The sequence below is a fragment of the Giraffa tippelskirchi genome, chromosome 4 (assembly GCF_054371585.1).
Source record: "Giraffa tippelskirchi isolate mGirTip1 chromosome 4, T2T-mGirTip1v1.2.pri, whole genome shotgun sequence".
Classification (NCBI taxonomy): Eukaryota; Metazoa; Chordata; class Mammalia; order Artiodactyla; family Giraffidae; genus Giraffa; species Giraffa tippelskirchi.
In genome coordinates this window covers 19,171,966-19,199,839 of record NC_137278.1, presented here as the reverse complement: position 1 = coordinate 19,199,839, position 27,874 = coordinate 19,171,966, and the positions used below count along the sequence as shown (strand labels likewise).

Genomic DNA, 27,874 nt, shown 5'->3' with positions numbered 1-27,874 from the left:
TTCCACAATATTTCATTATGGTATATCATATAGGTATAGGTATGTCATAATTTATTTGCCTAGTTTCCTATTAATGGGTATTCACCACTCATTTCTTTGAGTTCTCTAAACCAGTGCTGTTCAGAAGAACTTTCTCTGATGGAGATGTTCCAAGATCTGCTCTGTCCAACATGGCAGCAACTTGCCATGTGTGATTATTGAGCATTTGAAATGTGCTCAGTGTGCCTAAGGAACTGAATTTTACATTTTATTCCATCTTAGTTAAGTCTAAGTAGCCACATGTAGCTAGTGGCTACTCTATTGGACAACACAGAGTCAAGTTAGGTCATCAAGCCGTTGCTTGGATCATGTTATTTGGACCTCCATAAATTACAGTTTAGTGTTTCTTTGATGTTTAACAGTCATATGAAGTTTCTTTTGTAAACCTATTTTAAAGAAATACTGTCCAGTTAGAGTTCCTTAGAGAGAGATCTATGAAATGCTTCTCAAGTTTAGTTCCAAAAGAGAGCTTCTCTTTCCAGACATATCAGTATGCTTGTTTTATCAAGTAAATGATGTCCCTCTACTTTATTATACATCACTTTTTGCCTTGGTTGCCATGGAGTCCGATTTTTGGAGCCCGGTTTTTGGTTCTGCTGCAGGGGGTGATCTTTTCCCTTTCATCAATTCCCCCACTAAACAACATAGCTTTCCTTTCATTATGAGTTTGAAGATTTCATTATGTGTATGCTTTTCCTTGTAAAGCCCTTCTCTTTTTGAAAATGATTAGATTTATGTCAAGTTTTTGAAATCTATCCTAAGACTTCACTAAAAAAAGATGAATACAATATAATACTACATCCTTCCCACAACCTTGTACATACACACACATACTGTATATCCTAGTAGGGCCATTGTATTGTCATGTGTAGGAATCCTATTTATCATCATAGTGGGGAACACGCATATTTAAAATCTGAAATAGACTTTCCACCTGGGTTGTAGAAAATTACTTAAGTGCATTATGGTTGGTTACATTTTATTCAATTATGATTTGAACTTGGGTTCTTTTACCCTCTTCTTTTGCTCTGCCAGTATAATGCTCCATTTTGGCTTTCTTTAGGAATACATGGAAAATTTTCTTTTGCTTGAATTTAAAGTGCATTCTTCAGGGTTTCCTAGTGCCACATGGCACCTTGTAGATAAATATTAACTGCTAAATGGTGAGGCAAAATATTTTTTGGACTCCCCGCCCCCCCCCAAAAAATAGCAATGTTGAGGAGTATAACCTTAATTTTAAAACATTTTACTCTTCGTATGTATCTGCCAAATTTCTATCCCTGGATACTTTTAAATATCAGGATACCCTTAGATTTTACATGGACTTTAGAATTAGAAAGCATCAGAATATGCTGAAAAATTTTTAATAAATTCCTTTGCCTGCAAGGAAGTAGGATAGAGCCAGGAAACTGCTGATGTGGTAACCAGGATAGCACACTAAAACCATCTGTGTAACTCCTGGCAGGAATAAAATGACAAAACAAGATCTTGGGAGAGTGGGTGTTAACCATGTGTGTGATCAAAAAGATAAATACATTCTCAAATGATTAAATTGGCTGAATGCCTTTAGCACCCATGGGGCTGTTGTGTGTATTCTTACGTGCAGACATAGCTGTCAAGGTTGAGCATTTTTAGCATAGTTAGGAAATTGGGACTGGAAAAGACTGGAAGCAGAGGATTTTAACATTGCTTGGAGTCTTTGGAGCTGTAGACTCTGGATGTGAACTTGAGGAAACTGCATGGAATTTCAAGTATAACGTGATAAATATCCAATGGTATTTGCAGCAGAGCCACAGTCAGGCTCTCCAGGATAGAATGAAGAGGGCAGCACATAAAGAATGAAGAGGAGACCCTACGAGAACATGTTTGCCCCGTTTAACAGTGGACTTTGAAAAAGACAGGAACATGTTAAGATTCCCCCTTTCTTCTTGAGAATTGAAGGAAGATGGAAGCTGAGGACTATTTCATACTATTTAATGACTGTAATTTTTGGAAAAAGCAAAAATGAACAGCTTTTCATTCTAACTCAAATTAGAAATACTTAGGTTAAATATAGTAGGGCTTTGAATACTTAAAAGAGAACTTGAAGATATTTGGTTTTGAAGGAATGACATGGTTTTGAATAAGATTTTTGCTCTCTCAAATTGGCCATGGTTCACTTGAGAGTAATTCTGTTAATCCCTTTTCCTCAATTTAGCCAGACTATTTGGTGTTCACTAAGCTTTCATGTTCTGAATATCACCAAGCTCAAAGTCAGTAGATCTTCAGTGGATATATGAATTTAGTTTTCAGTGCATATAAAAGTTATGTTTATGCTATACTATATTGTGTGCAAGAGCATTACGCCTAAAAAATGTACATATCTTAATTTGATAATATTTTATTGCTAAAAAAGAGGGGGCCTTTCCTGGTGGCTCAGTGGTAAAGAATCCACCTGCCAATGCCAGAGATAGGGTTTGATCTCAGGGTCAGGAAGAATCCCCTTGAGAAGGAAATGGCAACCCACTCCAATTTTATTGCCCAGGAAATCCCTTGGACAGAGGAGCCTTGTGAGGCTACAGTCCATGGGATACCAAGAAAGCAACTGAGCACACACGCTCATACTTAGTTGGTAAGTCGTGTCTGACTCTTTGTGACCCCCATGGACTGTAGCCTTGCCAGGCTCCTCTGTTCATGTGATTTCCCAGGCAAGAAAACTGGAGTGGGTTGCCGTTTCCTTCTCCAGGGGATCTTCTTGATCCCAGGGATCAACAGCTTGCTAACCGTCATCTGACAACACAGGGTTGTCATAAACCTTCAATTTCTAAAGAACACAGTATCAGCAAAGTGCAATAAAATGAGGTCTGTGCCTGTATTGGAGAATTCCCAGATAGCGACATCGGGAAGGCTCTCTTTGGGGATCTTAGTTTTCTACAGAGAATCCCCCAGTTTCTCTCCAGGAGTGTTGGGGGTTTAGGCTGGCAGGGATGGAAGCCCAGCAGCATGCGTGTGGCTCCTGGCCTTCTGGGAGTTGGAAACAGAGTGGAGGGCCACATACTTGGATGTGTAGGCTGCCAGTTAGTTTGCCGATTCCAGCCCTACAGCTCAAGTCACCACTGCTGGGTATCCATTCACGTGGAGCCGCTTTCCTTCACTCTCTCCAGGGAACAGTCCTCTGGTTTCCTAAGGGGCTTCATCAACTCCGTCATCTCCCCTCTGTTCAGGCCTGTCTTCCCAGATACATGGAGCCTGGGAGTGCTGAGTCTCAAGGACTCTTAAGGAAAGAATCTAGTCTCCTCTTTGTTATTACCTCTGTAATTTATACTGTGTTAAATCTGTTAACCACTGTATTTTTTCCTTTTGTTCTTTTTGTCCTTGCAGGTTAATATCTTTTATATTGATTTACTGTCATTTTAACTAGGCTTGGGAGGGAGAGGAGATAATATATAGTTAGTGTGCCACTTAAGTGTTTGTCGGCTGATGGTGGTAGGGTGGCATAAGTGATCTTACTTTTTCCTTTTCACCGGCCTTATTTTATGATCAAGCTTCCCTGGTGGCCCAGGGGTAAAAAATCGACCTGCCAATGCAGGGTTTAATCCTTGGGTGGGGAAGATGCCCTGGGGAAGGAAATGGCAACCCACTCCAGTGTTCTTGCCTGGGAAATCCCATGGACAGAAGAGCCTGGCAGGCTACAGTCCCTGGGTTTGTAGTCGGGCACGACCTAGCAACTAAACAACAATTATTTTATTTTATTATCATTTTATTTCAGTGTCTACTTTTCAAAAACGGAATAAAAATTGAAACCATGACAGATAATAATTTTTCTCCTTTTTAAAATAAATATTTTTAAATGTTAAAATTAAATCGCTCTTTTGCAAATCTGATTTTTAGGAATGAGAGAACAAAGCACTACAAGTCAGGTACCTTTAAATGACTCATAATTACTCACACAAATGCATGTAAACTTGGATATGCAATTAGGCAGCTCATTATGTTGCAAATGCAATTACATGCTCAAATTCATGGTCACTCCCTTGGCTCACCCAGCTGTCTCTCTTGTCTTAGGCTTATTTATGATCGGTTATTAGTAATCCCCAGCTGTCAGAATTTGAAAATACATGCTGGTGCTAGTGGTGTCATTCAGCTAATAATGGAGGGAAAGTTTGAAAAGGAAGTTTGCCTTTGAGTTTATGTACGCAGGGTTGGTCGTCTTAGTTGACAAAATCCCATTCCCCTTCTGAAGGTACAGGCTTTCCATTTAGAAAAATTATCATTAATAGTGGTTAATGATATTTACAGTACAGTATACTCCATCATCTCTGATCTGCCATTCTGAAGTCCAAAAAGCCCTTACTTGTTTTTTAGTTTTGTTTTGTTTTATTATAACTCATTGGTGGCAAAATCAGAAATGCTTCATTTAGGACTCAAATCTGACATGTAATGGTAAGACTCTTTCTAGTCTGTTTATCCAGATTACTAGCATGAAGATGTATGGATTTTGCCTCAGAGAGCTTTTAATGTGTTTAGTTATAGACCACTAACCCAGACACCACTGAAGACTTTACATAAATGCAGTATACGTACTGTGTTACCTTTTGAAAATGCCTAAGGTTCTGAGTTTCAGATGCTTTTTGGCCCCAGCAGTTTCTCATAAAGAATATTGGGCTTATAGTGAGAGTAACAGACTCCATATTAGATATGGGTTAAAATTCTAGTAGGGGGAAACTTTAACTGATATATGGATTAGACCACTTGGGTATTTTACATACAGTTAGTTTCCCATTTTGATTCAGAGTTACTGTGAAAAAAGAAAGAAGTTATTTATTGTATGCTGATATTGTTCTACTAAATGGAGTAATTAAGAGTTTTCTTAGTTACTAAAGTTTTTTAAATTGTTTTTTAGATAATCAGTTTACAACTCAAGATAACAATTTCATGTGTAATTGCTGTTCTATATTGTCAGTGACTTTTAGATTAATGGTAGGAAATACTCTCAGTATTGTTATAAGTAAATGGAAAAAACTATGTCATCTATATTGAGTTAGTACAGTTGGTTCTTTGTCTCTAATAATGTCAATAATTGTTAATTTAATCACCCTCGATCTGTTAAAACCATCCATCCAGTAATCCTCAATGCTTAGTTCTGCCTTAACCCAGCTTTAGGTGTGGCATAGTGGTTTTTCAAAAGAAGAATGAGGGAAGGGGTACTGTTTTCTGTCAACTCTCTGAGAATGTTAAGATTCATTGTCTTTCCTCCCCATTCTTCATCATTTTTGCCCATTATCAGAATATACGAGAATTCTGAGGTTTTAAACTAGGCATATATGCTTAGGCTCTTACAGGTAGCTTGTAATCATACAGACAGATAATCTTGGGCACGTGGCATGTATTTTCATGTACCTTCATATTGGTTCTTTTGCCCAGATGAATTGGAGCAAGCAGATAAGATAATCTTGGGCACGTGGCATATATTTTCATGTATCTTCATATTGGTTCTTTTGCCCAGATGAATTGGAGCAAGCAGATACTTGGCTGCATTTGAGTCGAGGGCGTCCCATAGCATACCGATAAAGATTCTCTCCTCTTTTGGAGGACAGGTATTTCTGTTTAAATTGGTTGTCATTAAAGTTGCCGAGAGACCCCTCAGTATCCTTTATAGCAGTTTGTTGAGTCAGTTTCCAATTCTGTACTTTTACTGACCTGTGACTTTAGGAAATTCTTTATAAATAAACAGTGGAAGATCATTGACAGATCACTGAAGTTTAAAATAGAAGAATCTTCACCAAGTTTCTGAAACAAAACTCTTACAGTGCATACAAATGTAGATCATCAAAGAGTAATCAGTTTTGACTGCAGTAGAGAATATAACAATATAATGATACTACAAAAAAACTAGAAACTTTTGAGATAGTAGTAATAGTATGTCGGTTGTAAAAAAGAAAAAGATGTTTTCTTCAAGTTGTGAAGCCTAAATTTTAAGAATAAGTTAATTTATTTTTAAATCTTAGTTGAAGGATTAGCATTTTATGAGTAAGGATGGTGAGGAATTTTTACACATGAGTTAATATTGTGGTCATTACAGATACATCAGAGCTGTGCATGATGTGGTTAAACCCTCTTTGTTGGTTAAGGCGACCACTGTTTTTGCAACTTATTGGGGGTAGACCTTTGTGGAAAGCTCTTATGTGGATAAAACCTCTAGTTAATGCCAGCTAAATCAGTAATTTCAACTTTGTTATCATCATTTTGATGTTTTTTTCTCTGAGTAGGAAGTAGGGAAACGTGATTAATAAAATCAGCCCATTAGACTTTCTTGTTTTTGATGGAAATATTTCCTCCGGTAAAATTTGATGGTTGTGAATTTGATGGCAGAGATTATTTACCTAGCCAGACTTGTCCCTGGAGAGGCAATCTGAAACAATTCCATTAGAATCCAGATAACGATCAAAACGAGTGTTGTGAAACATAATAAAAAAGAACCATGTGAAAGTAAGTTCAGATCTGGTCTGATATTTTGATACTCCTACATCTCTTCCCCCAAGAATAGTCAGTAAACACTGAGTAGTATCTTTTCATTGTCTTTGAACCCCATGTTTATGACTGATTTAAAGGTTTAAACATGAAACTATTGTGAGGTCCTAGACAATTTAAAAAATACTTTTGCCAGACAAGACCCTTTATTGGAAATCTTAAATGCATTCATATGTGTTTTATAGATGAATAGATTTATTTATGAAACACTTAACACCTGCTACTTGGCAGGCAGTGTTCTAGGTACTAGAAATTAAGCACTTAAAACAGGTGAAGTTTGGACCCTCCTGTAAGAACCTACCTTGGATCTTACATCCTGGAAAAGTGCTAATAGTGAATACACCTTGTTCCTCTCTGAAAGAGAAGACTGCCGTCCTAGGTCGTACAGCAGCACGTGGTAGAGCTTCACTTTTGCAGATTTGTGACTGATCGAAAGCAGATTCCTTTGTAGTTCCGGTGCCTAGACTCTCACTCTCAGAAGGTGCCCCGTGGTTTTCCTAGCTTGCTCACATGTTCATTCCAACCGGAAGTCCTTTCAGGTGTGCTTATCCCAACCCAGCCTGTTTCATCTGACCCCCACTTGTCTTCCACATGGACTCAGTGCAGTCTCAGTCCATTGCTTTAAGCAGCTGAGTGTGTGTGCATGTGCATGCGTGTGCACACACATACACGCCGTCTGCTCCAGTTAGGTTTTTAACTCCTTGGGGCATAAGACCATGGTTGAGGAGTTTGGTTTAGCACAGTGTTTTATATCTAGTAGTAATTAATATCAGTATTTGTTGACTTCAAGCGACTGTCCTAAAATTGCTTAATATCAGAACAGTTTCTTTAAAGTGGTTTACATTGATTTTTTCTTTAATGCCTTGCATTTCTTGAAGATTTGTCTTTTATGGTTAGTCAAACCACTTAGTGTATCAAGACCTTTCCTTCTGTTTTTAAGAATTATATAGATTATGCTAGTAAGAAATTCTCAATGGTACTTTTTAATGGTCATTAAGAGTTGTTTTTCTTGTTCATGAGCCCCATAGCCTTTGGCAGGAGTGGTGGGATCACTCTCTTTCTAGTCAGGCAAAATAATAAAACTAAATTAGTATGGCTATATCTAACATCTGCTTTTTTCTTTTATTTAATGGTTGAAGAGGATATTAGGGGCCATTTTTCTTTGATGTAACTCTCTTCCTCCTGCCTTCCCTTCTCCAAAGCGTTTTAGATTTAATAATTTCCACTATGAGTTTTGTTTTTTTTTCCCTCTGTTTAATTGATTACTATCAGAATACACAGACAGATAGATCCATTTTGTAAGAGCCCAGAGTTCTGTCTTCTGAAAGCCTCTACCATGAGCTTGGCTTTCCCGCTGAGTGTTATTTCCTTTGGGATAAATGTTGACCTCGGTGGGTGAGGCATCTGGTGGGAAAGATTTCTATCAAGGGCAAAAAAGTGAAAAACAATCATTATTTTATGGAAGTAATTGGGTTACAAATTGAAGTATTCATATTTTATTACTTGGTTATGAATTCTCTTTAATCCTTTGTTCCTCAGCCTTTCGTTGGGACTAATTGTGGATCATGGCCACCCCTTTTAGGTTAAATCTGAAAAATTCTATACATAGAATTTTAATTTTTTCATCAATTAAATGAAATGGACCATACAAGATAGAATGTAATTATCAAGTCATTAGTTGAAAACTCTTAAGAAAGGGTGATTCTCCTTTTGTTTAGACTTTTGTTTGTCATGCATGACAAACTTAAAAAATCTGCTATGCCAAGTGTATGCCTTTGTAAATTCTGTTTATGTTTTGAATGAGAGAGGTGTTGGAACTATATAGATGGATGTTATTCTTAGTACCTGAATTATTATTTATTTTTCATAGTTCTCATGTAAGAATATTCATTAATATCATTATATCCCAGACTGAGATTTTTTTTCCCTTGTAAGCCTAAGCTTCTTCTTACTTTGTTTATTCTCTTCCATTATAGACTTGATGATGCATTTTGCAGTTATTTCTCAGTACTTCTGATGGAGTCAAGGATTTTAAAAGTATATTTATGGAAACTGGTTGTAAAATGACTGACTCTTAGTTGATATGATGAGGGTATACACTTGCTAACCTTTCATCACCCCGGTAGGTTTTGGGTCCTGCTCCCAGGTGGTGTTCCTTCTTGGACAACTTGACAGAAGAATTAGAAGAGAACCCAGAAAGCACAGTTTATGATGATTACAAATTTGTCACCAAGAAAGACCTTGAAAATCTAGGTAAAAGAAAATTATGATGAAATGTTTATAAAATTATTTGTACTTGTTTTGAATTTTGAACATCAAAAGTGGTGGAGTCACATTTATCTGATGTTGCAAATCTTCTCTTTCTGACAAATCAGGTATTAAACATAGTACATATAGTGTCTGCTTAGAAGATTCAGAGAAGTTCAATCTACTGAAGTGTTTTTGTATGTTAAGTGAGGAACAATTTTTTTAGCCTACCACCTGTGTATAGGAAAATACCAGTCCAGGAAGCAGTGACTTTCTTTCAAGTAGTATTTGAATATAATAAGATTGTGAGAAATCTCAGAGACTGCACGTAAATGACTTTTGTCTCCCTTGTAGGTTTGCTTGTTAATAGACCTAATCCACAACTTAGAAACCATGGGTTGAATCCTCAAATATGTAGAACCTTAACTGTTATTTGGGTTTAAAGAATACAAACCAACAATGCTTCTTAATAATGGCCAACATTAAAATAGGGCTTACATGTGCCCAGGCAGTATTCTGAATGTTTTATATACATTTTATTTAATCCTCACACCTGTGGAGTGGATGCTATTATGATTTCATTTTATAGGTAAAGAAACTGAAGTATGGAAAGATTAAAGTAACTTCCCAAAGGCTTCAGTGGTGGTAAATGTGAGGGTTAGAAATTAAAGCTAGAGTCCGTGCTCTTAACTAACCTCAGCCATACTGACACCCTGAAGAACATATTTGTCTTAGTTGACTAGCACTAGTTTGCAGGATGAGAGTAGGTTTTGTTAATCTTGTTCTCTTGGGAAAAGGCTGTATAGCAAATTGTTGAGAATAGGAAAACAGGATCCATTCTCTGCAAGCCTAGGCAGCTTAGTTGTCTTTAGAACAGAGAGATATACAATAGCAGTTGAACGTTAAAAGGAAATAGAATTATGTAACAGATTAGAGGAGAATCTTAAACTTTATATTTAAACCGTATCTTTTAGCACAGTTAATTCAGGCAAAATTACTTTCTGCCAGCTGCCACCAAAATAATTCCTTAAATTTTAATGGCTTTAAAAAGAAAAGAGTTGTGCTTAGCCTTTTGAAAAGTGACTTATGGATGAAATAAGGTAAAATAGATCTTTCTATGGAAATGCCTTCTTAAATATCTCCAGTGTGTGTGTGGTTGTGTGACACTCACCTACATTCTTACACTGGAGAATAAAAAGACATTTTTACTTTGTGGGTTTTTAAAAACTACTGTGTTTAGTATATTTTGGTGCTTTTTCAGTCTCTTGACTATGTTTATTTTGGGTGAGGAAGGCAGTTATAAAGGTTTAAATACATTTTGTCAAAATACATTCGTGCTGCCAATTTTTTTCTTCAGATGCTTATTTTTTTATTTACTGATTTGGGTGCACAAGGTCTTAGTTGCAGCACACAGGATCTTTAGTTGTGGCATGTGAACTCTTAGTTGCAGCATGTGGGATCTTGTTCCCCAACCAGGGTTCAAACCTGGGTCCCCTGCGTTGGGAGCACGGAGTCTTAGCCACTGGACCATCAGGGAAGTCCCCACACTGCCTATTTTTAAGACTATGGAAATAGATATAATATTCAACAAAATAAATTATACTAGAAGTCATTTTCATGTAGATTATTATCTTTTAATATAAATTAGCCATTGGTTATATTTTTCAATAGATTTTACCATCAGTATAAACCATTTATCGAAAAAGTAGCTTATGTTAAAGTAAAAATAAGGCCATGTAACTGACTTCCCTTGTTTCTTAAGATTATAGCATTTGAAAACTTGCAAGTTCTGTCATTTCCTAGCTATGGCCTTTAGCAGGTCCTGTACCATGCCATTTCCCAAAATGTGTTTCATGGACCCCTGCTTCTGTAAGAAGTGCTAGGTGGGCAGCATAGTGGCTAATACAGGCTTTAGAGAGGCTGACATGGGCTCACATCCCACCTCTACAGTGTAATAGCTCTGTGACTTGACCAGTTTACTTAACTACATTGTGCCTTGGTTTCCTCATCTATAAAATAATAATAATAGCACCTACCCATCGAGTTGCTTAGAGAATGAATCAGATCATGCCTGAAAATTACTCAGTACCGTATTTAAACAATCCAGTGTTACCTGTCATTTTAAGAGATTTGTGGCAAATAAGTTTGAGAAATGTTCAGGTTAACCAAGTTAAATCAGTTTCTCTACTGTGGACTTTGAGCCTTTAATGTCATTATACACTGTAAATCGCCAGGAGGGAGGAAACTTACTTAATGACAGAACCTCGTCTTCCTCCAAGATCTGTTGGGGCTAGTGTTCTCTGGAGCTAAGGAGAAAACCTGATGCCAGATCTCTCCTTAGAATTGTTTTAATATGAAAAACTTCCTGTTGGATTTTATTCATGACCTAACTTGGAATGGGAATAATTCTGGGCCACAAATATAAGTTCTATATACTTAATAGAGGAAATAAAAAATTATAAAAACACATGTGCAGGTACCTCAATGCAGATTGTTGTGCATTTGGACATTTCATTAAGGTTCAGCCTGCCTCACTGCCCTTTTAAGTTTCCACTGTGCAGATTCAAACAATGGAGTTTTATTGACCTAACATTCTAGGAAAGTACTTTTCTGACCAAGACTTATAATTACCTTATGAAATTATCCTAAATTTAGGTTTGCCTTTTGATGTTGTTCTGTTTAGGTTTTGTACACCTATGTGATTTTACCTAGACATTATTTGTAGCCCTGGACGGTTATTTTTTTCTAAAATTTGGAAATCAGAGTAATGCTTTCCTTGGAAGCTTAGTCACTTAGTATTATACCAACTAAAGCTGCTGTTCACGTGAATTACTTCATAGGCGATCTTATTCTGAAGATGAATATTCTCGTAACCTTTCTCTGTGTAAATATTTGCAGTTAATCATTTCTATGACATAGGTAGGGCATCCTTATGTGACCCCCAGCACCACTAATCGTAAATGAAATCTACTAAATCTTGGGATCCCGGTGAAAGATACTCTTTAAAGCAGGGCTGCTAGACACTCATTGGCATTGGACTTTTCATTCATCCATAATGCAGTATGTGTGTATATGGTATATGTGTTGGTATATTGGGGGAACACATACCCTTTCTACTTTATTGTTGTGAAACAGTTTTTCTTTCATTTTTGGAAATTACAGGCCATTCCCCTCCCCCACCTCACTCCCGCCCCTACGCCAGCCCTGTTCTTACTTGGCAATATGAAAGTTGACAACCTAGTGTTGAATCTCAGTATTATTTTTAGATTTAAAACTGGCTTATGGAATAAAGGGCTTCCCTGGTGGCTCAGAGGGTAAAGCGTCTGCCTGCAATGCAGGAGACCTGAGTTTGATCCCTGGGTCAGGAAGATCCCCTGGAGAAGGAAATGGCAACCCACTCCAGTATTCTTGCCTGGAAAATCCCATGGACGGAGGAGCCTGGTAGGCTACAGTCCATGGGGTTGCAAAGAGGGACATGACTGAGTGACTTCACTTTCATGGAATGAAAAAAACCTGAGAACCAGTAGTATGGGGAGCCCTTCTTTACTAGTCCGTTATAGCTCATGAATACCTTTCCATCATTTTTATGCTTAGTACAATATTACATTAAAAATAAGTAAGATAATGTTGCTGAAGTAGATTAAAATTTTCGTTGCAGTTATTAAAGAAGATTAGTGGTTCTAATCCTTAAATTTTTACTTAGAAGTGAAATTATAATCAAATTGTCGTCCATGAAAAATTGCTGAATTTTAATCAGGATTTCATAAAGATCTGCCCTCTTCTGGTTAACTTCCCCCAGGGCTCACACATCTCATTGGATCACCTTTTCTTCGGGCATATATGCATGGATTTTTCATGGATATAAGGCTCTACCACAAGGTAAGTACAAAGCTACAGTTATTTAAGGTGACTGACAATCACTTTGTGGCCATTTCTTCTCTACTTATGTATATTTTTATCAAACATACTTAAGATTTGTAAAAGATCTATCCTTTGGCATAATATTCATGCTGTATATGAGACATGCTGCTAAATATAGTTCTCTTGTTTTTAATTTTCTTCTACTTCACAAAGGTGAAATTGATGGTAAATCCATTTGCTTATGAAGAATATAGGAAGGATAAGATCCGGCAGAAGATAGAGGAAACGCGAGCACAAAGAGTGCAATTAAAGGTAAATATTACAGCCAGCATTGGATCTACTAGAGGAAGGGTCTTCATTTTTATTTTGTTTATTATTCGGAGAAGCTTGCCATCCATTTCTTACTTTTCCCATCCTTAGTTTACATCATTCACTAATATTTTTGACATGTTTTATTTGTCATGAGGGTGGATGTTCTAGTTTCATCCTTATGGTAAAGGTAACAGTGTGGTGGCAAGTAGTACCAGGTGAGCTGATACTGTCAGTCCCACCAAGAAAATATGGTGCTGTTTTCAAACAGGTGTTTAGACCTTGGAGTGCTAGGGCTTTGCTAATCCCCATTTCTTGGTGACACGTGGGACTCTCTTAGGCTAGCTGCTTGGATCATGGGAAACGGTCATCAGACTATGCCTGGGCCCAGACAGGAATCAGGCCATACTAGTTCTATTATCAGAGAGAATTTAATGTAAAAGAATTGTTACCTGGGTATTAGAGAGGTGAAGAGGCAAAAACACTGCGGTACTGATGAAGGAGGCAGTGGCTACAGGGAGCAGCTAACTTGCCAGCACTGGGCAGTGGGAGACAGGTGGGCCTAGAGACTCGGACCTTGGAGGAGGGCTGACAGCTGACGGTGGGGCCCTCGAGGTAGGATGAGGCTGTTCCCAGGAGTGTGGGGAAGCCGCAAACTGGACTCCCTTGCCCTGCTGGAGCCACGTTGTTGCTGCCAGGAGACAGAACTATTGACGCATGACACCAGCTCTGCAGCCAGTAGAGGGGAAGTGGAAACCCCGTCTCCTCCTGCCTTCCCGGCCTGATCAAGATCGACCACCAAGGGATATGAACGTTACTAACTGGACATTTTGTGAAACACACGCACATACTTTCAGTGCAGAGACTAGTAGCAAGCTTTTCCTTTTTCCAGATTATTAGTTAAAAGCAGTGAATATGTGTGTGTATATTGGCCAAGGCAGTCTAGGACCTGGAGTCCCTTTGTCCCTACTCTTTGCTTTAACCTTCAAAGCTCAATTGTAGGTATTGCAGTACAACTTTTTTTTTTTTTTCCTCCTCCACTAGAAATTGCCAAAAGTTAACAAAGAGCTGGCACTTAAATTAATTGAGGAAGAGGAGGAGAAGCAAAAATCTACCTGGAAAAAGAAAGTTAAGGTAAGATTTTAGGAGGCAAAGAAAATATTGATAAATTATTTCTTTGTTTTCTTGATAGTAAATTGTATCCTTTTACTTTAAAAATGTATTTAGTTTTCCTTGTTCTCTCTGCTTATTAGATAGTATATGCTCAGTATGGAAAGTTTGTAAAACCAGTAAGAGTATAAAGTCACTCATGTACTTCTATCCAGAGAAAGGTATCACTAATAGTTTAGTGAATTTCCTTATTTCTCTTAAAATTATAAACTGTAATAGGATACTACTATATATATATATATATATAAAATATTTATCTTGGCTCTGTAAAATAACACATGTGGCTTCCCATTTTACTGAACAATCTTTATAAATATTTTGAGAGCTGCATATTTTATCATGTGGATGTATTTTAAATAACCCTTTTATTGTTAAATATTTAGTTTATTGTTTTTCTTTGTAGTCACTACGTTTATTTATAACTGAAAAAGTAACCAGCTTTCGTTTAGACTTGGCATTACTGGGCACATGCACTCTAAGGAGTAACTGCTTCTCTACCTTCCATCCCTGATGTAAAATGGACAAAGGTCGGTCATAAACTAAATAAGGGTCAGCTGGTGGTGTCGAGACAGGAGGCGGATTTTTTCTCATTTTCCCAGAGAAGTGAGAGCTTCCTCATTCCTCCCCGTGCTGTTTCCCCATCCGCTTAGATCAGGCAGGCAGATAAGTGGGCCAGACTCTTCTCTGGAATGAGTTGTAAAGATCCCATCTCTCCTAAGAGCCTGCAGGACCTGCCTGAGTAGATGGCCAAACTTTGTATCTGGGCCAGCTGTGTCAAGCTGTCCGGAGAGTTTTGTTAGTGTTTATTCGTTCTCTGTTCTCTCTCTAGTTTTTTAACCAGTTAAGTGAATGGAGACAAGTGAGCTCTTCGTGTGTTTATATTTGTACCACTCTCTTCAAGAGTGTCAGGGGGCTGCCACTGAAGGGTCTCATGTCTGGTCCCCCTTGCTTACCATTTATGTCATCGTGAGTGACCCTGAGCTTCACTGGGTCATAGCTTGTTCTTCTCTAAGATGAAGAGTAGGACTGAGGTGGGGACGGGGGAGCCTTCTTGGTGCTGTGATTGTGTTTGTGGCTATGTACCTTCCTAATTTCATCAGTGTATCACATGTATGCATAGAGCTTAAAGCGTTCAAAATGTAAGTGCTTCCGGCTCCCTTGATGTTCTCTTTGGCACGCTCCCAGTGATTTTCTTGTTAGCCCAGCCCCAGGATGGTTAGGGAGGTAACTGTCAGCTTTATATAGGTCATTCCCCAAGCTTCACGGATACGATCTTTGGATTTACATGCCCTGAAGCTGCAGTGGGAAGGGAGCGGAGCTGGTTTACGCTACAGAGGTCTTCTTTTCTGTCTACAGTTTGTGCATCTGAGTCTGTATGACATTCAGTGTTACAGAGAATATGACACAAATTAATGTTTAATTTTGATACTTTGTGCAGCATGGTTTACACAGTGTACAGGAGCCTTTCTTAAAGGTCTTATGATTATGAAGATGCTGGGGAAGCCCCCTTTCTTTCTGCCCCCACTTCTTCTCACTCTTGCTGAGGTTAGGGATGGCTGGAGGAGATGGAGAACATAGTTGGCGTTTGCCGTGCCCAGGGGTGCGGGATGGTAGCAACAACCCTGAGAGCTGAAAACATGCAGAGTGACCTGCAGAGTCCATAGAAAAGTCATGGTTGTCTGTGCCTTTAAAACAGTTTATAGGGTTAGCCTATAAAAAAGCATCCAAAGACGTGCTGTTCATACTGCAAGTGCAAAGAGGAAGAACCTGAGAAATCCCTCTCTTCTTCCATCAATTTCCCTTCAGCTGTTGGAAGCTGGAAGCATGGTGTTTGTAGTGGTGTGAACTCTAGAATACTGCTAGAAAGGGGTATTGGTCATTTACTTTTCAGTGGCTTGCTGACCCAAGTCAGGCCTCATTATCAGAGTTCAGTTTCTTTCCAGAAATACTTAAATATAGGAAGATCCCCCAGAGAAGGAAATAGCAACCCACTCCACTATTCTTGCCTGGGAAATCACATGGACAGAATAGCTTAGCGGACGACAGTCCACGGGATCGCAAAGAGTCAGACACCACTTAGCGACTAAACAACAGCAACAAGAAAAAGTCTGTTGTTAGAGAGCTTGTCTGATTTGTTGTTTAACAGTTTTATCTAATTCAAATGACCTTGGGACTTCCCTGGTGGTCCAGTGGTTAGGACTTGGTGCTTTCACTGCTGGCACCTAGATTGCATCCCAAGGAATTAAGATCCTGCAAGGTGAGGCAAAAAAAAAAACAACAAACCAAAGACCTTAAAAACTGTTCCTGAATTAAGAAAAAAGTCCTTCATTATAATTGTAAAAATACTTGAAAGAATTGTTAAATCCATCAGCACTTCATTAGTCTTGTCTTTGAACTCAGCCCTTCAAACCCTCAAGAGCCTTAATAGCTCTGGTAACTTCTGATTTAAAAGTCAGTACGGTGCAGTTATGGTTTGCTTTGACTGCAGCTGAAATTTCATGGAGGCAGACAATGAAATATGTTCCCAGATATTGTTCCCACTGATAACATAATTAAATTCTAATAAGATGTTTACCATTCACTTCATGTTGGATCTGCAGTGGCAAGTGACCCACCACATAGTGTCAGGAAGCAATTATCTGGACCTTATCCAAACTTAAGAGATGTGGTGGTGTTAATTCTAATTAAGAATCAATTCATTTATTCTTTCAGCTAATATATATTGAGCTCCCAGTAGGTACAAGCGTTTGGGAGAGGCAAGCAAATGATGATCCATTTGGTCTATAAGGGTATGCGTTGTAGCTAAGCCACTTTTCTTACAAGTGCCGTTTCTTGCCCGTTAGCCTTTTCTGCCAAATTTCCACCATTGCCTTAAAGTCTTGTATGAAGGTACTTCTCTCGAATTTTGCAGCAACCCAGCCAGGTACTGTCATGCATGATATCCGTAGGCTAGGTATGTTCTGTGGCTCAGAGACCGTGGGAGGAGTGTCCTACCAGCCCTAAGGATTCTTCCATACCAGCATCAGCTTAGATGTTAAGTAATTATTTATCTCCCCTAGGGGAAAGACATAATTATGCATAGACCCTGGGTTGGATCAGATCAGTTTAAACATCCAAAATGTTATGTTTTAAAACTTTTCAGTACCAATTAAAGATTGTATGGTTTCTTCTGTTGTTGTTACAGTTCTGTACACAGAGTTTTGAAAACTAAGTATTTCTCCAAGGTTTGTTAGGGGTGTTGCCTGCCCTTCCATCCTTCTGTTCACCCTCTTCTTTCCTCTCTTCCATTTTCGGCTTCCCTGACACTCTTGCCTTTTTAGTTCATTATTTTGGTCTAAAACTCTGTCTCTTACTGTTGGCCTATGGTGCTACTTCTTGATTTTCAAATGTCAGGCATTGTCTTTTCTTTTCTTTTTTTTGTCTTTAAAAATTTATTTAAGCAATAAACTTGATCACCTCACAAGAATTCTTCAGTAACGTAGCTCTCAGTTGTCTGGGAATATGGAGGCGTTGTCTTTTGATACCTTTCCTCGCTTGTAATTTTGGGTAAGTCAGTATTCAGCATTTCAGTCAGTTCAGTTCAGTTGCTCAGTCATGTCTGACTCTTTGCGACCCCATGGACTGCAGCACGCCAGGCTTCCCTGTCTATCACCAACTCCTGGAGTTTACCCAAACTCATGTTCATTGCATCAGTGAGGCCATCCAACCATCTCATCCTCTGTCATCCCCTTCTTCTCCTGCCTTCAATCTTTCCCAGCATCAGGGTCTTTTCAAATGAGTCAGTTCTTCACATCAGGTGGCCAAAGTATTGGAGTCTCAGCTTCAACATCAGTCCTTCCAGTGAATATTCAGGACTGATTTCCTTTAGGATGGACTGGTTGGATCTCTTTGCAGCCCAAGGGACTCTGAAGAGTCTTCTCCAACACCACAGTTCAAAAGCATCAATTCTTCAGCGTTCAGCTTTCTTTATAGTCCAACTCTCACATCCATACATGACTATTCAGCATTTACTTTGTTACAAATATGCAGATACTCTTTACATCTCCTCCTCCTCTCCCTGAGTGCTCTCTTGTGTTTGACTCTTTGCAACCCTCTGGACTGTAGCCTGCCAGGCTCTTCTGTCCATGGAATTTTCCAGGCAAGAATACTGGAATGGGTTGCCATTTCCTTCTCCAGGGGACCTTCCTTACCCAGGGATCGGCAGGTGGATTCTTCACCACATCTCCTACATGGCCTTATTTAGTCTTATTTCCTGCACAACCTTAGTCGTCCCTGGACTTAGTAATTGACTTTTTGTTAGTTTTCCATGTACTTATCAGTAGTCAACACTCAGTTCTTTGCCACTTATCTAAATCTCGTCTCTTCATAGTTACATGAAGATCACCAATTGTTATATAAACTTGACTTCCCTGAAGAAGTCTCTTCTACATCATTCTGCTCAGCTCCATTCTGGAATGGTCCCCTTCAAATCCTGGTTCACAGCCAGCATCCTGGTGGTTCACTCCACCTCACCCCCCTGATGGACCCAGAATCATAAGGACCTTCAGTTTTCTTAAGGAATGTTGTTTCCAGCCCAGACAGACAAGCAGTCAGTATAAGGTGTAGTAAAGAGATCCTCACACCCACAGTTCTCAATAGCAACAACAGCAAATCACTCTTACATGCAGCTTTTCCTCAGGAAGTTCCTTAAGGTTTTGTCCTCCAATGTGAGACTAAGGCAAGAAGGAGAAAAAGTTCAAGGAGGTCTCCGGGCCGGCCCAGGGCTATGCTGGGGGCCATCTTCCACCAGAGATCCAGCCGCAGTGCTGGCCACCTCGGGGGCCCCCTCAGTCTAGGAACTCAGGTGCTGGGAAACAGTCTTGGGTAAAAAAATGTATGTAGTTTTTGCCTGCTGTGATGCATAGTCGTTGGTTCAGATTTAAAAGGGTGGAAGATATAAAAAGCTGAGTGGAGGCCCTGAGGTGAGACAGGGCACCTCAGTCCTGTGTGCTGACCTGGCCAATCTGTCTGTTTGGGAACGCACGTAACTGCAGTGTCTTTCAGCCTCTCTCTTCTGGTCAGACTCTGTTGCTCAGAGGGTGACGGCCTGGCTGCCAGCATTTCGAGGACTGGGCGCTGTCAGCAGGAGGGCGGGGGCGTGGGGTGAGGCGGCATCTCCCCCTTGCCTGCCTCCCCTTGGTGCCAGGTGCATCCTTAGCGCACTGTGGCCTTTGCCAGACGCGTCCCCCTCCAGAAGGGCCTCTGCTTGTGGACGCCGGGTGCTAGACCTTCCTCTCTTGCTTCTGCAGCCTCGTTGCTCCCGTCTCCTTTCCTGGCCTCCTCGTCCTTAGGGATTCGTGTCCTTTTAAAGCCCCTCTTCTATTGTTTTAGTGGTGTTTTAGCAGAGATTGGAAGGAGATATTCCTGTTCAAACCACCATCTTTACTCAGAAGTCGGCATCACCTTAATTTCATAGGTACCATTGCATTGCAAGTGTTGATCCATTTTAAATGTGGAGTATTCCTCATGTATGTTGCTGTGTTGGGACACAGTGTGGATAATGAGCATCGCCACTCAGATCTACCCAGAACACCCTTCTCTGAGGCAGGGCTACAGTGTGACAGTACCTTATGATGTTTCCCAGATTCCAGTGGCACGTGTTTGGCATACATACACGTGTATTTATAGGGCAGACTGCTAACCAGATGTGTGTAACCTACTACAGGACATCACTAATTACATCTCATCTTACTTTTTTTTTTGAGGCAGCTGTGAAAACAAACAATTAGACTAGGAAAACTCTCTGGGGGAAATATTTTTACAGCTTGGTTGTAAGAGTTTTTACTTTATATTTGTTCATCCAAGGCATACTTGTCTTTGGGCAATGCAATTTGTTTTAAATTAAGGGAAAAAAGAGAATACTAGCCAACTTACTCTTTTTTTTAACATGTTTCTCTGTTATTTATTAAATGTGATAATACAGTAAGATGGAAAAAGAAAAGATTTCCCTTGGGATTTGTATATTTACATATGTATATACATGTACATTGGCTTCCCTGGTGGCTCAGATGATAAAGCATCTGTCTGCCTGCAATGTGGGAGACCTGGGTTTGATCTCTGGATCAGGAAGATCCCCAGGAGAAGGAAATGGCAACCCACTCTAGTACTGTTGCCTGGAAAATTCCATTGACGGAGGTGCCTGGTAGGCTACAGTCAGTGGGATCACAAAGAGTCGTACATGACTGAGCAACTTCCCATACATATACGTTATACATTTTATATCTAAGTATACATTTTATATAAATATACATTACATTTTATATCTAAATATATAAAACCTGACAATATGTACTATAAATGTACATATGACATTTATATATTATACAAATGTATACAAATTATACATTATACAAATGTACAAATGACAATATGTAACTATAAAACCTGAAAATATATACTTAGCAAATAGCTGTTCTTCTGGTCTTGGGCAGTATCACTTGCCCTGTGTTTACAGATAACTCCAAAATGTACCCAAACTCATGTTCATCGTGTCGGTGAGGCCATCCAACCATCTCATCCTCTCTTATCCCCTTTTCCTCCTGCTTTCAGTCTTTCCCAGCACCAGGGTCTTTTCCAGTGAGTCAGTTCTTCACATCAGGTGGACAAAATACTGGAGCTTCAGCTTCAGCATCAGTGAATATTCAGGACTAATTTCCTTTAGGATTGACTGGTTTGATCTCTTTGCAGTCCAAGAGACTCTCAAGAGTCTTCTCCAACACCACAGTTCAAAAGCATCAATTCTTCATCGTTCAGCTTTCTTTATAGTCCAACTCTCATGTCCATACGTGACTACTAGAAAAACCATAGCTTTGACTAGACGGACCTTTGTTGGCAATTTTTTGTGTAGCTGTTATACAAAAACAGCATTCTGAACTCAACAACTTAGAGCCATATTTACTCTCAGTAGTAGAGAAGCAGGCAGTAAGATAAAGTCTGTTAGGTAGAGCCAGGGGCCACCACAGACAGGTTCATTTTTTCCAGCCTGTTCCTTAGGCTGTCTACTTTACAAACCATGTCAAGTAGTTTAGTTTATCTTGTTTCCAAGCCTATGGCAGATTAGGACAGTAGGAAGCACTGAGTGTATACAATTATCATCTGTTTAAGTTTATAGTTGGGCTACCATGGTAGCTCAATTGGTAAAGAATCCACCTGCAATGCAGGAGACCCTGGTTCGATTCCTGGATCGGGAAGATCCGCTGAAGAAGGGATAGGCTACCCACTCCAGTATTCTTGGGCTTCCCTTGTGGCTCAGCTGGTAAAGAATCTGCCTGCAGTGTGAGAGACCTGGGTTTGATCCTTGGGTTGGGAAGATCCCCTGGAGAAGGGAAAGGCTACCTCCTCCAGTATTCTGGCCTGGAGAATTCCACAGGCTGTACAGTCCATGGCGTCGCAAGGAGTCGGACACGACTGAGCGACTTTCACTTCACTAAGTTTATAGCACATTTCTAGAAAATGTTCTGTTCAGAAGTTATACAAATAAAAAGGAATTCAGTGTCAGTCCTGAGCTATCCAAATGGGTTTCAATCATAAAGCTTTATTATGTTGAAATCTCAGTTGTCCACTGTATCCTTTGAGAACAATGCAATGGCCTACGGGAAAATTGATGAGGCTATCCTATAAGGGAAGGAAGTATCCGTTACGTTTCCAAGTAACTCAGAGTCAGTAAACTTACACCATCAGCTTCTCCCCCGTGTTAATTCTTAACTTATTATTGGTACGTGCTTCCTCTCCCAGTTTTGGAATCTGAAGTTGACAGACACTAATTCTCATTCAGCATAGTAGCCATGCTTAAAAAGCCATGCTTAAAAAGATGTTTCAAAATCACGTATTTCCTTGAGAAATGTTTTTTCTTTAGTTAACATCAAAAAATGTTAACTAAAGAAAATTCTTTCCAACGTATTACTCATTAAGTTAGCCCAAAAGACTCAGCTCATTGTGTGCAGCAGCCAAGTAATACATGTTTGCTGTGAAATAGGTTTAATAGGATTTGATTGTGGGTCAAAAATAAGCAAAAAGGAAGGCCTGGAAACTGGTTCTTTAACAATTTCATAATAATTTAGTAAATTATGCCTTATGTAGCTTTTTAGTAAATTGTTGAGTAAGATGTTTTTAAGCCATCTTTCTGGGCAGATTTTATTCTAATATTAACTTTAAATTTTGACATACTTTTTCTTACAGAGCCTTCCTAATATTCTCACCGATGATCGATTTAAAGTTATGTTTGAGAACCCTGACTTCCAAGTAGATGAAGAGAGTGAAGAATTTAGGCTTTTGAATCCACTTGTTTCCAAAATTAGTGAAAAAAGGAAGAAGAAACTGAGACTCTTAGAGCAACAGGAACTTCATGGAAAAGTAATGTACTGTTTATCATTTAGAATTTGTGTAATATTTAGTTTTCTGTGTAAGTCAGAAGAGTCATTGAATAAAGCCATAATTTGTTTGACCTTCAGCTTAGGAATATACCTTCTTTTATTAAAGACATTTTTTCCAATGCACGCAATGTCACAGACTGATAGGTTAATGCTATTTAAAAGGAGATAACGGGTCAGTATTTTTGGCAGAGGGAAAGGAGCTGCTTCTTACTATTTTTATTTTCAGGAAGAGGAGGAAGAACCGGAAGGAAAACCAAGTGATGCAGAAAGCTCTGAGAGTTCAGATGATGAAAAAGACTGGGTCGCAGAGGTCAGGAAACAGCGCCGGCTTCTCCAACAGGAGGAAAAAGTGAAGAGGCAGGAACAGCTCCGGGAGGATCAGCAGACGGTCCTCAAGCCGCAGTTCTATGAGATCAAAGCTGGCGAGGAATTCAGAAGCTTCAAAGATTCGGCCACAAAGCAGAAGCTGATGAAGTGAGTAATACTGCCCCCGGTGCTGGCTTGCTTGATGTCCAGCCTTGCTCTTCCTGGCTGTCCCTGTGCCCTCAAGGGGTCATATTGATCTTTGGAGTTCATGTGACAGTAGCAGCTCGAGGCCAGAAGGGACATACACTGGTCCTTACTGTGGTGATTCTGAACAACTTTTTGAGGCATAGTTTACATAGAGTAAGATGCAGGGTGTGGCCCCAGGAGTATTGGTAAATAAGTACATTAGAGCACTTTGATTCTGCAAAACCTGCACTCTTAAAAATGATGGTGGCAATTAAAGAGGTAACAGCTTCTTTGACAAAAAGTTATTTTTAAAATATTTCAGTTACATTTACTCTCATCATAGTTTATCTGAGTATTTAAAAGGTCACTTGGAAAATTTGCCAGGAATTTTTTTAGCTTTATATAGGAAAACAAAGAGATCAGAAAGAGTGGTATTCTGGAATAAGTGAGTACACAGGGACACAAAGTGAAATGGTGGTTGCCAGGGTTGGGGGCTGGGGAGACACCGCTTAATGAGCTACGGGGTTTCCATTTGGAATGATGAGAACGTTCTAGAAATGGATAGTGATAATGGTTGCACAACAGTGTAAATGTTCACTGAAGAATGATTAAAATGGTAAGTTTTGTGGTTAAATATTTTACCACAGTAAAAATAAATAAATAAAAGTCATCCTTAGAAAGAAATGGCATTATTTGAACAGTCTCAGTTGTCAGGTGTCTAAGTAAGGAGTTAGGTACTTAAGCCCCCAGTGTTTATAAGCTCTAAGTCACATGAGAGTCACGTGAAATTCTCTGCTTTGAGAATTTCTCGGCTGAGTGTTGATATATAGGGTCTGGATGTGATAGAGTAGACAGTCTTGTAAGAAGAGCCTAAAGGTCTGGGGGGCCAAGGGGAAAAGGTTGGGGGAGCCAAGCAAGGCAGATGAGGCGTCAGATGGGGGCTGTACCAGTTCTGTACCCTGTGCTTTTCTAACCCCCAGCCTGGTTTGAAAATTGTGCTTTTTCAGACAGAAGCAGAGGGGCAAGGTGGGGAGGGCATTGATAGATAGACTGAATTGTTTCTGAAATGGTGAGATTCCTGTTCATCTTTATTTTTCCAGTTTCTAGCAAATGTCAGACACGAAATGTTGAGGGAATCCTTCAACTTAGATCCAGGAGCATCTAGAAATTCTGGCTCTGCCTAACAGAAGATACATCAGTAGACAAACAATCTAGTAATAGGTTTAATATCTCATGAAGAGATTTTCTTTACCTACTAACCTCACTTTTTTTTGGTAACAGTTTCTTTAAATATGATTTACATAACAGTCACTTACTTAAAGTAAATAGTTCATTGGTTTTTTGTACAGTCACAGAGTTGGGCAGCCACCACCAGAGTCAGTTTTAGAGCATTTTCATCACAGCCCCGCAAGCAGAGTTCCTTACCACGTCCGTCAGTATTCACTCCCATATACTCCACCTCATCTCACCCCCAGGCAACCACTGATCTGTTCTCTAGCTCTATAGGTTTGTCTGTTGTGACATTTCATGTGAATGTAATCATGTATGTGGCATTTTGTCCCACTGCTTTTACTTGGAATGATGTTTTTCATGTTCATCCATGTTGTAGCATGTGTCAGTATTCCATTCAGTTTTATTCCAGGGTATGGATAATACCGCATTTTGTTTATCCATATATCAGTTGATGGGTATGCGTGGTGTTTCCACTTTTCAATGCTGCTGTGAACATTTGTATATGTGTTTGCATGGACATATGCTTTCATTTCTCCTGGCTGCACACCTAGGAGTGGGACTGCTGGTCACATGGTAACGTTATGTGTAACCTTCTGAGAAACTGCCAAACTTCTTTCCAAAAAGACTACTTGACTTTATGTCTCCATCAGCAGTGTGTGCAACCCCATTTTTTATGTAGCTGTCATTCTTAGATTTTTACCTGGAGTCCTAGTCAGAAGCAGAGGGAAGACTGCTTGTTTTCAGTACTCTGTTTCTATGGCGTGAATTTCTTTGTTACATTATCTGCTGTTTTGAATGTCTTGCATTGTTTACTTTACCTCTAGCTCTTGAATCTGTATCTGGACCCAAGTAGGCACTTGATAAATCCTTGTGAGGGTGTGGATCTTCTATGCATTGACTCCTTGTCAGGTAGCCCTGGAAGTTACTCTTCCAAAATCTGCTGAAAAAGAACTCATTTACCTGAAAACCACTGACCAGGACAGTCTGGGAGCAGTTGTTTTCAGTGTAACCATGGTAACAGGAAGCTATGATTTGAGGGTGGGAGACGTGACCAAACTGTCTGACACTGTTGTTTTGCCCGTGGGCTCTGGTAGGATATTCATGTAGAAAACAAAAGGGATGTACATTTAGTATTTAACGATAAATGGTAGCCAAGCTAATACACTGCAGTTACACATTCTTACTAAGTTAAGCATCAGTAAGTTAGACGGTTGTTTTGAGAAGAGGAGCTGTATGAGTGATAATCCTTACACAGGCTTAAAAGTCCTGTTGCTTAAAGTAACCACCCTTTGGTAGGACTAGCCCGCAGTTTGCTGGCGTTTGGGCGCACACTGCTTGTTGAATTCTAGTCTTGACTGGATTATTTTGGCAAATCCCGAACTTGTAATGTTCTAATATTATTTAATGAAGCATTGCACCATTATCCTTCAGAGAGCTAAAGTGACTCCTTATGTTTATTCTTGGAGTGTTACCGCAAGGCAATCAGCAAAACGCAGCATCAGAGTCAAGTGGATTGTGTTTGAAAGTTCACTTGGACTTGCTCAGCTTTAAAACCATTTCAGGTGCTAGTGCGAGTTCTCTCCGTCACTTAGCCTGGTAACAAGAGCTTCAGATAAATAACATACATCTGTCAGCACATTCTTATGTGCCTTCCAGTGCGCTGTGCTTTCCTTCTGAGTTTATTCATTCACCTGTCAGCCTCTCCACCCACCCATCCATCAGTCAGACAGTCTTCTGGTGCCTCTGGTGAGCAGAGGGCCGTCCTGGGCCCCAGGGGTGGGAAGGAAGGGCCTGGCTCACAGGCCGGAAGCACCGCCGTTCTCGCCGGGGCTCTGTGAGCCGTCGGAGGCCCTGAGAACGTGTATGAGGAAGAAAGGATTTTTAGAGGTTCACTGACGTCTTAATTAGAGGTCATATTGAAACTGGTCTTTTGAAAGAAAAAGGCTGAACACAGAGCAGGGTGGGAAAGCTGGCTTTCTTGGCCAAAGGGGCCATATGAACAGGACTGCTGTTTGGAGGTGAGGGAAGAGCTGTGGTCGTGCGAGAGCACAAAGTGCACGGCAGGGAGCACAGCCCGGGAGCCGGGGAGGCAGGCGCATGAGGCCCTGGCCCTGGCTGAGGCGCGGGCAAGCCAGGGGAGGTTGGGGCTAAGATTATCATGATCAGATCTGCTCGGTCCCTCCTCCCAATTATGTAAATATTTAACACAGTAAAAGCAGTACATGTTTGTTGTAGAAAATAAAAGCATAGGTGTGACAAGGCCCTATTTCCCAGAAACTGTTAGTGAAATACTGTGGTTTTAGAGAGAAAATGCAGGGAGAAACTGGGCCCGTGAGATCAGCTAGCCAACTGTAAAAAAGCAGTCCCAGGAGCAAGTGATGAAAGCCTGACACGGGGTGGAGGAGCAGACAGACATGGAACCAGATTATTCCTGAGTGTGTCTAAGGATAAGACTCACACTACAACACCATTTGATTACTAATTTAATATCAAGGGGGTCGGGGCGATGTTGAAATGTCTAGCAGTGTTGCCACTGAGATAAAGGATAGAATGAAAAACAAATTTAAGGCTCAGCGTATTGAGCTGGGTGTTGAGCACACTGAGTCCCCAAGACCCACGTGTCCTCCTGGTCATGTTCAGCTGACAAATGGGAATGTAGGAGGCAGGCCAGAGACACTGGTTTAAGAGATACCAGCCTTCCTGTGGGGTTGAGACCCTGGCCTAACAAGACTTTGCAGAAGTGTGTACAGGGAAACGAGGGCTCAGAATAAAGCCCTTGGGAACAACAAATGTTTTTCTTAAGTCTGGTGAAAACCATGCACTTCTCTAAAAGCATACAAGTGCATGCAAGTAATACATACGGTTTTAGAGGTGTCAGGAATATATTGCTACCCTGGGGCTAAGAGGTCTGATTTAGAGGGCTGGTGAAGGAGAAGGTGGGCAATAAACAGTACTAAGGAGTTGCCCAAAAGGTGTGGGGGAAACTGGAAAGAGCCGAGCATGGAGAGGATGTCACAGAGAAGGGCGTGGTACCGATGTCGGGTGGAGGGGGGTCCCCAACGTGGAGGCGTGGCCATGGGAAGAGTGTCAAGATCAGGAAGGAATGGGAGAAAAAAGAACACTGTGAACAATTAGCGCAGATGGTTCCTTCAAGATACTGGGAGTAAAAAGAAGGAATCAAGGCCAACAGCTTGACAGGAAAGGGTTTTTAGGCTTGAGAGGTGTCTTATTAGTATGCAGAGAGGAATTAACCGTGGAAAGGGCGGAGTGAAGAAATGACTGAATTGGCAGGGCTGTACTGGGTGAGCAGTCAGGAGTGAATGGGGCCAGGAGCCACCAGTTAGAGATGGTCCATCTTCAGAAACCAGGGAGTGAAGTCAGGATGGTTGGGAAAGACTCTGTTTCTAGGTAGAAAGAGAGGATGTTCACGCTGGCCTCTGTTGGGAATCGGGGCACGTGACCCCCTTCAGTTACTGGGGTAGCCTCGGTCTGGGGCACCGGATGTACGTGCTGAAGGTGTCTGTAGGTAAACCTGGGAGAAAGAGTCCTTGCTGCTAAATAACTTCAATTGCGTCCGACTCTGTGCGACCCCATAGACGGCA

At 40.2% G+C, this 27,874-nt stretch overlaps 1 protein-coding gene across 5 annotated transcripts in view; it reads left to right on the top strand.

Annotated features, from left to right (window-relative positions):
- The window catches only part of NOL10 (nucleolar protein 10), a 115,649-nt gene that overhangs the window by 48,197 nt on the left and 39,578 nt on the right, over nt 1-27,874 (top strand). For all 5 annotated transcript variants that reach the window (XM_081596505.1, XM_081596504.1, XM_081596506.1 and 2 more), the window contains 6 exons: nt 8,676-8,802; nt 12,596-12,675; nt 12,871-12,969; nt 14,011-14,100; nt 22,354-22,527; nt 22,774-23,021. In XM_081596505.1, the coding sequence (XP_081452631.1) occupies nt 8,676-8,802; nt 12,596-12,675; nt 12,871-12,969; nt 14,011-14,100; nt 22,354-22,527; nt 22,774-23,021 (818 nt within the window). The remainder of the gene's footprint in view (nt 1-8,675; nt 8,803-12,595; nt 12,676-12,870; nt 12,970-14,010; nt 14,101-22,353; nt 22,528-22,773; nt 23,022-27,874) is intronic.